We start from the raw sequence: 15,048 nt of genomic DNA, 5'->3' as shown, positions 1-15,048 counted from the left end.
GGTGAGGTCCACCTTTGCAACCACAACACCATGCAGCGCAGTACAGATGGACCCAATTATGTGCTGAATGGACCGCTCAGGTTTGGCATCACATTCTCTTCACTGATGATTGTCGCATATTCCTTCAACCAGACAATCATCGGAGATGTGTTTGGAGGCAACCTGGTCAGGCTGAACGCCTTAGACATACTGTCCAGCGAGTGCAGCAAGGCGGATGTTCCCTGCTGTTTTGGGGTGGCATTATGTGGGGCAGATGTACGCCACTGGTGGTGCACAGTAACAGCTGTACGATACGTGAATGCCATCCTCCGACCAATAGTGCAACCATATCTGCAATATTGGCAAGGCATTTGTCTTCATGGACGACGATTCACGCCCCCATCATGCACATCTTGTGAATGACTTCCTTGAGGATAACGACATCGCTCAACTAGAGTGGCCAGCAAGTTCTCCAGGCATGAACCCAATCGAACATGCCTGGGATTGATTAAAAAGGGCTGTTCATGGATGATGTGATCCCACCAACTGCTCTGAGGGATCTACGCCGAATCGCTGTTGAGGTGTGGGACAATCTGGACCAGCAGTGCCTTGGTGAACTTATGGATAGTATGCCATGACGAATACAGGCAAGCATCAATGCAAGAGGTCATGCTACTGGGTATTAGAGGTACCGGTGTGTACAGCAATCTGGACCACCACCTCTGAAGTTCTCCCTGTATGGTGGTACAACATGCAATGTGTGGTTTTCATGAACAGTGAAAAAGGTGGAAATGATGTTTACGTTGATCTCTATTCCAATTTTCTGTACAGGTTCTGGAGCTCTCAGAACCGAGATGACACAAAACTGTTTGCTGATGTGTGTATAATCCCTACATATTCTCACATAGGGATCATGAGGATAAGATGAGATTTATTACTGCAGGCACAGTGGCATTCAGTCAATCAGTCTTCTTGCACTCCATAGTTAACTGAACAGGAAGAAACCCCAATGACTGATACAGTGAGACATACCCTCTGCGATGCACCTTGCGGTTTTTTCAAAATGTTCATATAGATGTAAGCAGTTTTCTGATTTTTACTATGAAATTCTCGGATATTTTGGGTAGCGCTTCGTATATTATCGTTCTTTGCCTTCAGTGCCTGTATCTGTCAGTGTTCAACAGAGGCTTTCTGCTCTTGTCGCTGTTGTTGTTGTTGTTGATGATGATGATGATGATGATGATGATGATAGAATGATTGATGAATTTCATTTCAGTTGGTTATCTAGGTTGGTGATGGAACTCACAGTATTTGTTTGATTTCAGATCTAATATTACGGATCTGTATGAACGTAGTTTGTGTGTGTGTGTGTGTGTGTGTGTGTGTGTGTGTGTTCATCTATAGTATCTAGCTATTTATCATGAACTGTTAGTAAACTGGTGTTTTGCATATGCAAGAATATATTCTCATATTCTCCTCTTAGTTACTGGGTTGGGTTTTAGGCACCTTGTGAAGCTGAAGCACAGTGTGCAGCCCTTGTGAAAGCAGGTAAAGTGTATGCGACAGCAACTGAAGACATGGATGCTTTGACATTTGGATCAAACATTTTATTACGACGGATGACCTTCAGTGAAGCACGGAAAATGCCAATTCAGGAGATTCATTTAAACAAAGTTTTGGAAGGCTTGGAACTCACACGGGATGAGGTAAGTATTCCATCAGCTGATAGTCAGTAGCATATTATCTAAAACTCTTGAGAGATGTTCTTCATTTCTCCATTAGACATTTGTTTTGCATCTGTTTTTAATAAATTGGTTTGTTGTTGGTAATAACTTACACACAGAACTACTCGATCTTTGAGAAGGTGGTAACATTTCTGTAACCAACAGGCGCGTTGTTAGAGGGGGATTGAAGCTCAATCCATTAACAATGGAGATCCTCCATGTTTGCCAGCAGAAAAATTTAGTCATATGATATGTTTAAGTTTTGGAGAATGTAATTTGTAAAAGGAACAAACAGTATGTGCAAAATGTTTGTTATAGGTCAAAGTATTTGTTTGCAGGACAGTCTCGGCTAAAGCATTTATGGTGGTAGCAACTTTCCATAGCATACTGCTACCGGCAATTCATTATCGTTGGTCATAGCCAATCAAGTGATAGTAAACAGTAGTGAATGAGATTTGCTCACTGTTATAATCTTGGGTATCAATTATTTTGACATTTTTGTTTTAATGAATGTGTCACGATCTCAGAGTGTGTATTTAGGTTGGGACTTAATAGTACAACTGTAATTGCTGGGAGCGAAACAAGCAGCAATAATATTTATAATGGTTGCCACAAATATTTGGCTGTTGTTTAAATATCACAACTTCTGAGTTGGGGTTAGGTAGGAACATAATAACGCAGCTTAAATTGCTACAAGTGAAACAATCTACCAGCTAACACCATCTACAAAGCAAAGGTAATTACAAATGAAAATATCACTGGCATTAAGCAAACTTTTTCATTCTCTCTTACAATTTATTATTGTACTGATGAACATGACATAATACCTACAGCACAAGGTATTGTTGTATAGTCGGGAAGTTGTTGGTCTCATTAGGTACCTAGAAACGTATCTTTTTATTTTCCATTATCAATTAACTTGGGTTTTTCCTCATTTGACACTCTTCAGTGTTTTGCACCGTTTCCTGTTTTCACCATCTACCCTTATACAGGTTGTCCATAATTAAAGTTCCAGTTTTGAAACATTTTAGAAAGAGAAACAGTTCTCAGACTGAAGACAAATTTGAACATCATATTATTGTCATTTGGGGAAACATCATGTAGCAACAAAAATTTAACAGACTTTCGCCATTAGCTGACAGTGTGAGCGTCATAACATAAATGGGGTTGGCTACAAATGACAGATGAATCACAGTATGATGCATATGCTTTGATTTGCACATTACACCATCCGTATTGTTCAATGTGCATGACTGTAAAAATTCAGCAGTCAACAGTTGTGGCACTGTTTGTTAGGTAAGCTCATCTACCACAGCAAGATTGTGCCATATCGGATTTTTAGTTGCCCTGGGGCCAGAAACTGCATAAAAAGCACACTGGCATCAGTTTCTAATTGTCATGAGATTGGCCCAAGACATGTTCAATATGAAACTTCCTGGGAGATTAAAACTGTGTGCAGACCAAGACTGAAACTCGGGATCTTGGGTATATGATAAATCGCACAAATCTAAGGGCTGTCAATTCGACTAAATACCTAGAAATTACAATTACGAGCAACTTAAATTGGGGAGACTACATAGATAATACTGTGGGGAAGGCAAAACAGACTGTGCTTTGTTGGCAGAACACTTAGAAGATGCAACAAACCTCTAAAGAGACAGCCTACATTACACTTGTCTGTCCTCTGCTGGAATATTGCTGCATGGTGTGGGATCCTTACCAGGTAGGATTGACGGAGGACATCGAAAAAGTCCAAAGAAGGGCAGCATGTTTCGTGTTATCGTGCAATAGGGGTGAGAGTGTCATTGATATGATATGGCAGTTGGCGTGGCAGTCACTGAAACAAAGGCAGTTTTCTTTGTGGCAAGATGTATTCATGAAATTTCAATCACCAACTTTCTCTTCCGAATGTGAAAATATTTTGTTGACACCCACCTATGTAGAGAGAAATGATAATCATAATAAAATAAGAGAAATCAGAGCTCGAACAGAAAGATTTAGGTGTTCCTTTTTCCCACGGGAATGGTAGAGAAGTAGTATGAAAATGATTTGATGAACCCTCTGCCAGGCACTTAAGTGTGAATTACAGAGTAACGATGTAGATGTAGATCTTTACCTTCTGTGAGCAAGTGCTCTACTGTCTGAGCTACCCAAGAACGACTCACGACCTGTCCTCACGGCTTTACGTCCGCCAGTACCTCGTCTGATACCTTCCAAACTTCACAGAAGCTTTCCTGCTGCAGAACTAGCACTCCTGCAGGAAAGGATATTGCGGAGACATGGCTTTGCCACAACCCGAGGGATGTTTCCAGAATGAAATTTTCACTCTGCAGCAGAGTGTGTGCCGATATGAATCTTCCTGGCAGATTGAAACTGTGTGCCTGCAAAAGGCAAAGGTCCCAAGTTCGAGTCTCGGTCCACACATAGTTTTAATCTGCCAGGAAGTTTCTTATCAGCACACAGTCCGCTGCAGAGTAAAAATTTCATTCTGTGTGTCCAATATGATATGCACTGTTTTCTGACACAAGTTGAAATTGAGAAACACTATGTACCACAAGAGATCAGAGTATCTTGGAGGTCATGTTGTGAATGCGGTGCACATCTTCAATTCAGGTACGTCTGTAATTGGAGCACGGAAGATAACATCTTTCGGCTGACCCACAACCATAAGTCACCCAGATTAAGATCAGGTGGTTTGGGTGGCCAGGCTGTTTTCTAGCATTTTCGAAATACCTCTGCAGCAGCCACTTCACTGTCTGTGCAATGTGCTTGGAATGATGTTAGTGTGCAAAAGACTCACATGGCATTTACCAGTGATGGTACGGGCAACAGGACCTACAGGACTTATCTTCTCAAAAAACTACAGCCCTACGATAAATGTTGCAATCAACCGACACCACACAGTCCTCTTTTTCAGATTGAAGTGGTGCTGGTTGATGTGCATGTTAATTTTGTTTTGCCCATGTTCTGCAGTTGTGCATATTGATATGTCCTTGGAGATGGAAATGGGCTGTGTCTATATGTTTCATAGGATTTTTTGTACCATGCTTTCAGGCATGTTCATTGTTCGGGCAGTCCCCCATGCACAGCATGTTTACACACAATCACTTGACCCCAACTGCAATGCTGTGGCCACATCTTTGATGGATGTCGGATCAACTGATTTCCTCCCTCTGCCACACTGCACTTCAAAAAAACCTGTCTTTTCAAATTCTGTAATCATTTTCTCCAGGCACTTAGCAGACATTGGACCAATGCCTTTTCTCATGCACTTGAGTGTCTGGAACTTCTGCAAGGGCTACTGGCACACAGTCGCCGTTCTAGTAAGAGAGCTTTACAAGCAGCACACAATCCTTCATGGAGACAGTCATAGTGGGTGTCTTGATGCAAACTGAGGAACACAATGTGCCTCATGTCTGGTGGGTGTTAATAATATGCTCTTCAAATTTGGTGTCATTCTGAATGGTGCTTCTCTTTCTACAGCATTTTGATATTTCCACTTTAGTCATGAACACTTTGTACACAGGGTAAAAAAACTATACAATAGTTTAGAGTTAGATGAGACACCGTAATCATCTTGTCCGCTCGCAACACATGGCTACATGACCATGCTGATAGTTGATGCAGCATCTTATATCCCACATCACTCCCACTGACACAATTAATCCTGTATCTTCGTGATGCATATTTTAGCGTGTTTTTTACCTTCCTGTCCTTGTCCTACCAACCACCCAATTCCTCCTCTCCCCCCCCCCCCCCCCCCCTTATTTTTCTCTTCTCTTATTCCAGTACGCACATACTAACCATATGTAATACAGTCACATCTGGTGTCTCTCTTCCTTATACATATCACCTCACTGACGTGCATCCCACATTTTTTTTATCACATTGTGTTTTCACGTAAATTTAAGTTTGTTTTTGCCTTTCATTGTTAGCCCTGCTCCATCGTGTTTCACCTTCTTACCCCATACTTCAATCATTCCGTTCTTTTTGTCAATTTTTCCACATATTTTGAATTTTTTGTGAGTTTTTAATTTTTTAGGTAATTTACTTATTTTTATGCATGTTTATTCTCGACCATGGATACGTTCTCCTTCCATCTGCACCAATATAGAAGTTTCGTTATCTGTAGTTAGAACCCAATCACACATCCTGTTCCTATGTTATTGCCTGGCTCTTTTAACCCCCTCAACAGCCTTACCCACAAATTAACCATATCCGGCTGCAACCCCTCATTTCACAATGACCTTCTCCCTCACCAACTTAGTGCTACAAAACAATGAAAATCAGGCCCAAACCTCCTTGCAGTACCTCCTGTCCATCTGTCAAATTCTTCTGTTTTGCAATTCTACATTCCCAGTTCCTATCTCACACACTGAAACTCTTGCTCTCCAAGAGCTTCAGCAGCACGTACAACACTACATCAAAAATCTTTCCAACCTGTTCACCACCTACTTCCACTTGGGACTAACACTATCCATCACCTAAACAACAACCTCCAACCCCTCCCCTCCATAACCCCTCATACCTGACAAAACCTCCTACATTTACCACATCCACAGAATCTCCCTCCCACCATCATACAGAATCCAGAACCCAAACAGACCCAAAACACAGTCATGAACCTTTCCTCCAAAGGCCTTTGTATCATGGAAGTATTAGTCTCTTTCGAAGGCCTTGCTGTCTACCCACTCCCAAATTAAATCAGGCTTACTTGTTAAAGACCTTTTCTCCTTCTCTTGGGCCCTGCAGTGTAAAGACCTTTTCTCCTTCTCATGGACCTTGCAGTGGAAATACTTTTTCTCCACCAACTCTACCAATCAGACTCAACCCAAAACCAATGTTGAATGCTGCCTGACTCGTTCACTTCTCCATCCAGCTGTTATCCATCCCACTACACTCAAATCACCCCCTGTTAACATTACAGAATTTCTTAACCTCAAACCGTGCCTCACCATCTTTTGCTAAATCCCTCAGCGTGGTAGCTCACCACACAACTACAAAAAGAACTTCAATCCACCACCTAAAAAGTGATCCAGACTTAGGCTCCACCACTGTAGTTTTGAACTGCAGGGATTACCTAGTGGATGCACTCCATCAGTTGTCAGATTTGTCAATCTACAAAACCTGCCACAGTGACCCTATTCCACAAATCCAACAGGATTTTTAGTCTCTCCTCAGATCCTTTGGCACATCCCAGAATCTCTCCCCTGAGTCTACATTTCCCTTCATGCCTACTACTTCCTGCACTCCTACCTTCTAAATGCTTCCTAAAGCCCATAAACCCAACCACCCAGAACCCCCATTGTGTCCAGTTACTGTGGCCCACTGAGAGAATCTCTGCTCTCATAGACCAACATCTTCAGTCTATTACCTGTAACCTATCCTCCTGTATAAAGGACTCCAATCATTTCCTCCACTGACTTTCCACAGTTCCTATTCCTTCACAGCATAGCACAGCACCTTGCATCTCTGTTGATGCCATCTCCCATTGCACTAACATCCCTAATGCCCATGGCCTTGCTGCTATTGAACACTACCTTCCGAAACACCCAGCTGATTCTAAACCTACAATCTCCATCCTGATTACCACAACCAACTACACATCCTCGCCCACAGTTACTTCTCAATTGAATGCATCCCCTACAAACAGATCTGTGGTGTGGTAATGGACACCCACATGGCATCATCGTATGACAACCTTCTAACACTTTAGACGACAAGAATAGATGTGGAGCTGATTTGCCAACTTCACACCGTTCTCACATCAGTTGACTTACTTGGTATGCACAGCTGATCTTCCTCTCTGTATAGTCGGCCACGTCGATCTCCAAAAACTTCTTCTCTGAAGAATAAAGCTGATAAGGAAATTTACCCCCCCCCCTCTCTCTCTCTCTCTCTCTCTCTCTCTCCTCATGAAATAAGTGAATACTCACAAAATACTTTTAGTTTTGGTATATTTCAACTTCCACAAAGAACAAATTCACTATTTCTCATATAAATATTCGAAAGTTTGCAAGTCAACCATAATTTATGAACTTTTCTTGCTTCTAGCAAGTCCAACACATGAATTACTTGAAAGTCTAACCTCATTTCTTCATTTGTCCTTAACAATCATCACAGTCACTAAAATCATAGAATAATATATAAATACTCCTTGTTCTTCTCTACTCATACACTGAAACTCTATGGGTCATACAGCAGATATTCGTCAGCCGCCGTTCGGCCGCTGTGTCCACAGTTTGCTCGTGACTGTTTTTAGACCTGCACACGCAAACATACAAAGTGCAGTAGGTCGGATTCGTCTCTCTCACACTTCTATTTAAAATATCCTGTGTTTGAGACGGAGGAAGGCCAGGTGGTTCTAGAATTTAGGCAGAAATTCTTGAAGCACTACATATTCCCCCCCTCAGATCGAACACGCGATATATTATATACAGTCATTGATGATGATGATGATGATGATGATGAGGTCCCATACTCCAAGCAGCGTAGGGGATGATGCGGGAGACCCGCATCACTGTACTAGGCAAGGTTCTAGTGGAGGTGGTTTGCCATTGCCTTCCTCTGACCGTAATGATGATGAATGATTATGATGAAGACGACACAACAACACCCAGCCATCTTGAGGCAGGAAAAATCCCTGACCCAACCGGGAATTGAATCCAGGACCCCATGCGTGGGAAACAAGAATGCTACCGCAAGACCATAAACTGCGGACCATACAGTCATTATGTACATTTATACCACGTGTAACAACAATTTGTATTTCAACAGTATACCTTGTTCTTTTCATAACTGTGAAACCCCTTTTTTTATTATTTAGCTAGTCCATATTTTTTTCATTTTACTTTAATTATAAAATGTGAACATTTCAATCAATGTTGGAGTTCGTTTTCTTATATATAGGAATCGTGAGGATTAAACCTTTAGTTTCCAATTGTAACCTCCAGGTGTTCATGACACTTGAGTACTTTATTTTTTGTTCTAATTCCGTGTGCTATTTTTTCCTTAGTATGTGCTAGTATCATGATTTATAGTAGTTTGTAGTGTGGAGGAACTCTGGGCCAATGAAAGTGTTCTTTTCAACACTTGTAAATTCACATAAAACATAATAATGCTAGTGATATATAGAATTCAAACTTGACAGAATAATTCCTATTACATGTGTGACTTCTGTCAGATACTGTCGTTTTCCCATAGGATCAGTACCTATACCTTACATGTGGGTTGACCCTATGAGTTCACTTCCTCCCTCCATTCTGGTAGGTACGCCCCTTTGTAATACATCCCTGTTCATCAAGCCACATATCATCCTCTCTCTATGTAGGTAGGCCTGCCTTATATCCTTAGCAAATGGCGGGTACGTCCCCCTTATCCTGTATGAGTAGGCCTCATGGTTTGTTGCCCTATTATACATCTTTATGTACACTATAATTAAATATTTCCTGGTAAAATAAAAATTTGTTTTACACTTCACTCTCACGTCTTAGCACTTCATTTAATACCCTAAGTCTTCCTCTACTTTTCAGCTTCTACAATCTTAGTAGATACTATGTATACACATATTATTCAACTCATGATAGACACTATGTCTACCTATTTTGTTCAAGCCCTACTATCCTGCTATTTATAAATTTATCTGAGTATTCGCTTCACTGACTTTTCTTAAATGAGCATCACAATTTACTCCAATCTGGCTTGCGTTCTCCTTCATTGCTCATACTTCCTCCTTACGTATACTCTTAAGGTAATTATAGTTTTTCTGAGATGCTGAGTCGCGATAGGCAAAATATAAAGATTCACACAATTTTAGCTTTCGGCCATTAAGGCCTTTCTCAGCAGTACACACACACACACACACACACACACACACACACACACACACACGACTGATCCCATACATCTTCCCACCACCACTTACTCCAGTCGTCACAAGCGTCACCTATCCCATCAAAGGCAGGGCAATCTGTGATGCACCCAATGAATCCTTCGGTAGTCTCTACCTGTCGCCCACCTATCTCCGTCCCTGCTCCCATGCCAGTGCTCCGCAGGCTTCTATTCTACCAACACACCCACAGTCTTTTGTCCCTTCCATTTCTTTCCTCCTTCCTCTTCCCCTGTCTAAACTCCTGACTTTGTCTAGCTGCCCTACCCTGTCCCAACCATGTCCCTGTGTGTTCCCACAAGCCATTCTTTACTGTCCCCCACCCGTACCCTATTATCCTTCCCACTCCCTGCCCCAGTCTTCTCCTTATTTCACCACCCAGACTGCTTCTTCTATCGTGCTCAGTTGCTTACAGTCTGGCCTCAGTGGCCAGAGACAATGGTCGTGTATGTGCGAGTTTGCTTGCATGGATATTTGTGTGTGTGTGTGTGTGTGTGTGTGTGTGTGTGTGTGTGTTTCTACTCCTGATGGAGGACATAGTCCAAAAGCAGAATATTTGCAGCAGTTTTTCTTGTTGTGCCTATCTGTGACTCGACACTGTATGGTGTGAGTAGCAATCTGTCATTTTACATGTTGTTATTCCATCCTGGACTTTCCATTGTTTTATTTCTGCTCAATAAGTCTTCTTCCTCCACTCCTAAATTAAAAAGATTGGTTCTCACTTCCCAGAATCATTTTAGCTTCATTTTCCGTTTGTTGAAGCAGCTTTTAATTTTATTACTAGTCGTGCATCATCCAGTCTTCATAAATAACCATAAAACTATGATCTTCTCTTTTCTTTCGTTTTCTTTACTTTTTCTTGTTTAATCCATGAATCTTTATCAGCTGTCACTCAAGTCTTTTAATGCAGATATTTGGTAGATCTAAGCCAGTTCTTCCAACCATTCATATTTGGATGAAAGAGTTCTGGAGCATCTCTATCGCTTGTTTTTAATGTCATCTGTACCTCTCCAATCTTGTCTATTGTTTCTACCAACTCAAGCAGTCTAATTTGTTAATTGTAGCTACATATTTTAAATTAGACCTTTACAACAATTTCTTACTATTGCAGCACTTAGCAGATACAGATTCAAATTTTTTTGTCATGTACTCTTTAAATGAGGACTGTCTCCCATACATTCTTCTGTTATTTCCCCATATGCACGGAGCTCTCTATTCTTCTGATTTTCCTCTTTTGATGAACCAGTTCTTTATTTTGAAGAAGATTTTTTTGTCCTTTTGTATCAATAAGTTGTAAGAATGTGTTTAAAATTATACCCTAGTCAGCTTCAACCTTCTTCCTGTGTTAGGCTAGGGGTAGGATCTTCTTTAAAAATTTGCACGTGTGAAAAATGTTGGGGATCGGCATCAGGGGTTCATTATCTGCTGAGAAAAGTGTCAGGCTACCGCATATACTTAAAAAAATATCATCCATTGCTTTTAAAATTACCACCGTGACTCACATAAACGCAAATTGCACATTTTTGAATAGTACTGAAAGTATGAACTTTTTCTCTTAAACTCTCTCCCAACTTGATAGTGTATGGAGGCATCTTTGATGAGTGACATAAATAGCTTTATCATACCAGATTTATAGGTTTATCATTTTTGCTACCCTTTGGAACTGTTCAGTTCTTTCGTTTGCAGTTTCCGACTCACCAGAGAAGATTGCAGTCACTTGCATATGCCAGACAGACAGCTGGGATGTTTGACTTAGTCTTAGCTTCCACTTTATTTGTAAATTTCTGTTTGTTATTACGATAATTGTTGTGTAGCTGATGAATTACCTTATCTTGAGACTCCACTTACAGTTCCCTTTGCATTTTCTGCCATTGTTGTGTCTCGCTATGTTATAGTCTACAATAAATGATGATGTGATTAATAAATCAAAGGAATCCCATCTATCTTCTACAACATTTATTTGCATATTATTTGTAACAAAATTCATTATTTTTTTCTACAGCAGAAGTAAATCTGATGGTATTAACTTTTAGACAATAAAATTAGAAAAATTTTTGACTTTTTGGTTGTATCTAGCTGACTTTAATACGAGGGTTGGAACTTAAATAGTGGCAACTATTTATTCACAACCGATACAAAAGAGTTGCATGTTTGCACCTGTTACTGTCCTTCAAAGTAGTCACCAGCATTGTGTAGAACCTGTTGCCAGCCATGTGGAAGGCGTAGTACACCCTTAGCAGAGCCTGTTCTGTTGATGGTGTGAATGGAGCAGTCTAAAGTTATGGTGATTCTCTTGTACGACTGTGATGGTGTTATCCTGATGCATTGTTTCTCCACAGCAACCGTCATTGCACAGTTTTACTGTTCGAATTTTGGAGCACCAGCTGCGACCAGCTTTGCGAAAGAAGCAGCGACACTTTCTGCGCAACACACCCATCATTTTGTACGACAATGCGCGGGTGCATACAGCGCAAGCTGTGGCTGCTCTGTTCGGTCAGTGGGACTGGGAAGTACTGTACTATCCACCATACTCCCCGGACTTAAGTCCTTGTGCCTTTGATTTGATTCCGAAGGTGAAGCAACTACTTCGTGGCATTCCCTTCAGAACTGTTCCAGAGAGTCAACAGGCAGTAGACCGCTCCATTCGCACCATCAACAGAACAGGCTCTGCTAATGGTATACTACGCCTTCCTCATCGCTGGCAGCAGGTTCTACGCAATGCTGACGACTACTTTGAAGGACAGTGACAGGTGCAAACATATAACTCTAATGTATCGGTTGTCAATAAATAGTTGCCACTATTTCAAAGTTCCAACCCCGGTAATTATCATCTTGGTTCAACCACACTCATTATTGGGCTGTTGAACTTGCCATTAGGGAATAAGTGAACTAGAAAGCAGTAATGTCGTTGAGGACAGTTGATTTGTGTTTCTGAATATTTACTGGTTGTGCATGAATTATTCAGTGAGACATTTTTGCTTCATAACTGTTGTCAGAATAAAACTGTTTTCATGATCCCATTCTGACATTTGTACAGTAAGCCAATAATCATTACTATATGTGAACATCGGAGACAGTGGAAAAATTTCTCTTATACTTATGCTCTTGGTATCTCAATACACTTATGGAAGGATGGGTGATGTGCACACTAGCTAGCGTGTGTTTGTCCAGGTAAGAATAAAGGTGCTATGTTTCTTCAGTAAAAATTGGTTGATTATGGACTTGAAATCAACAGTTGTAGGAAAAGGGAGGGAAACTGGATGAGTATTGGCTACTTATTCAGTTGTATTCACATGGCTTAATACTTAGATGTTGTGACTCGCCGATCATTCAAAGCGCCGCCGCACAATTACGCGCGTCCTCTACGTGCGGCGCTGTCTGCCAGCCATGCAGCAGCTGCGCCACCTAAGCGGCCAGCCGAGCAGTGGCCGCTAGACTGGGACTCAGTGCTCATTCGAATGCTAACGTGTACACGTCTTGCTTGTCAACTTACTCTGTGACTTATATGTGCTGTGTCGTTCTGAAATATATTTGTTAAACTTGACGTTATAACAATTGGCGACGAGGTAGTGGATTTTTCCTTTTCACCGTTGACCCACAGGTTTCCATGGCTACTGTCGAGCAACTATTGCAAAATCTCCTTCAACAGCAAACGCTTCTAACAGCGGCGATTCGCGATTTCGTCGTGGCGTCAAATGCGGGGCGTTTCTCGTCGTTGGCTATACCTCCTTTTCCTCCTTATGACGAGACGGCGGAAGACTGGTCTGATTATGAAAAATGTCTTCGACAGCACTTCTTGGCATTTCATGTCACGGACGAACAACCATGTAAGTCTCTGTTCCTTTCCTGGATTTCACCTCAAATGTATCGGTTGTTGTCGCAATTGGCTCCTTTGAAGGATCCTGCGTCTTTGTCCTTTGCTGAAATGTGCTCACTTCTGTCTGTCTATTTTCAAAAGCAAACACATGTGGTAGCCTCTTGTGTTGCCTTTTATCGTTGTCAAAAACAGCCACATCAATCCTATCGCGCTTGGGCTGCTGAACTTCACGGCCTCAGTCGAAAGCGTCAATTTGTTACTGACGCTCACAACGAATCATATGCCGATTCCAATGCTATTATCCGGTCGGTGCCTGACAAAGAAGTTCGGCAACGTGCCCTTCAGTTGGCGAATCCGACTCTAGATGAAGTTCTCTCCATTGCGCAGTCTTTTGAAATTTCTCGCGTCGCTGGGGCGCAAATAGAGGCGTGGGATGATGTCGGGGAAATACAACCTCTGTGCACTGTTGACGACGCGTGCGGCGCGTCCCCGCCAGCCGATGTGGCTGCAGTGTGCTCCCACGTGCAGCCTCGGCCTAGCCGTAAACAACCCGCTAAGAAACTGCAGCAAAACCCCCGGCAACTTCCTTCTTGTCCTCGGTGTTTTACAAAACATTCACGCGAGGATTATCCCCAACATTGGGCTGTGTGTCACAATTGCAAAAAGAAAGGTCATGTGTCTTCAGTTTGCAAATCTGACTGCATATATGATGTTCATTAGCATGACGCTGATTCTGATTCTGTGTTGTCTGTCAATTGCACTTCTTCCCTTTCAGGGAAGTTATTCCTCACTGTCCAAATCCTTGGTCGAGATGTTCACATGCAAGTGGATACTGGTTCTGCTGCCACTATAATTAATTCTCAGACGTATCTTCAGTTGGGTTCTCCACTCCTGTCACCTGTCACTCGGCAATTACGGATGTACAATAAACAGAAGATTTCTCTCTTGGGACAGTTTAATGCTGAGGTATCTTACAAATCCGTCGTTCGCACTGTTCCCATATTTGTGGTCGACCAGAGCAACGCAGAAAATCTTTTTGGTTTCGATGCCTTTCGCGTTTTTGGGTTCTCCATAGATGACTCTGTCAATATTGTCTCTGATGCTATTCCTTATGCTCAACTGGATTCCTTGTCGACATTTTCGTCCCTTTTTTTCTCCTGGGTTAGGCCGTGCAAACTACTTTGAAGCTCATATCACGCTCAAACCCACAGCTCGGCCTAAGTTTTTTCGGGCTTTGCCCATTCCTGTGGCCCTTCGTGATTGGGTAAAACGGGAGTTGGATCGTCTCACTACTTCAGGGGTCTTGCTTCCTGTCACTCCCAGTGAGTGGTCCTCTCCTGTCATTGTCGTTGCTAAGTCAAATTGTGATATTCGTCTCTGTGGCGATTTCAAAGCCACTGTCAATGCTCAATGTCTCATCGACACTTACCCTATGCCCCGTCCTGAAGAACTGTTCACTAAACTTGCTGGAGGCCAGTATTTTTCTAAAATTGACCTGTCAGTAGCTTATCATCAACTTCCTCTCGACGCTGCTTCCCGGCAGTTTCTGGCCCTTAACACGCCATTCGGCCTCTATCAATACCAACGATTGCCATTCGGGGTTGCTAGCGCCCCTGCTCTCTATCAGTGATTCTTGGAAC

The 15,048-nt window shown here is 42.0% G+C and overlaps 1 protein-coding gene across 3 annotated transcripts in view; it reads left to right on the top strand.

The window, feature by feature from the left end:
- LOC126194791 (flap endonuclease 1) overlaps window positions 1-15,048 on the top strand; it is a 92,451-nt gene that overhangs the window by 20,564 nt on the left and 56,839 nt on the right. For all 3 annotated transcript variants that reach the window (XM_049933095.1, XM_049933096.1, XM_049933097.1), the window contains exon 5: window positions 1,482-1,685. In XM_049933095.1, the coding sequence (XP_049789052.1) occupies window positions 1,482-1,685 (204 nt within the window). The remainder of the gene's footprint in view (window positions 1-1,481; window positions 1,686-15,048) is intronic.

The sequence above is a fragment of the Schistocerca nitens genome, chromosome 7 (assembly GCF_023898315.1).
Source record: "Schistocerca nitens isolate TAMUIC-IGC-003100 chromosome 7, iqSchNite1.1, whole genome shotgun sequence".
Lineage (NCBI taxonomy): Eukaryota > Metazoa > Arthropoda > Insecta > Orthoptera > Acrididae > Schistocerca > Schistocerca nitens.
The sequence above is the reverse complement of the archived record's forward strand: the minus strand, read 5'-3'. Positions and strand labels throughout refer to the sequence as shown.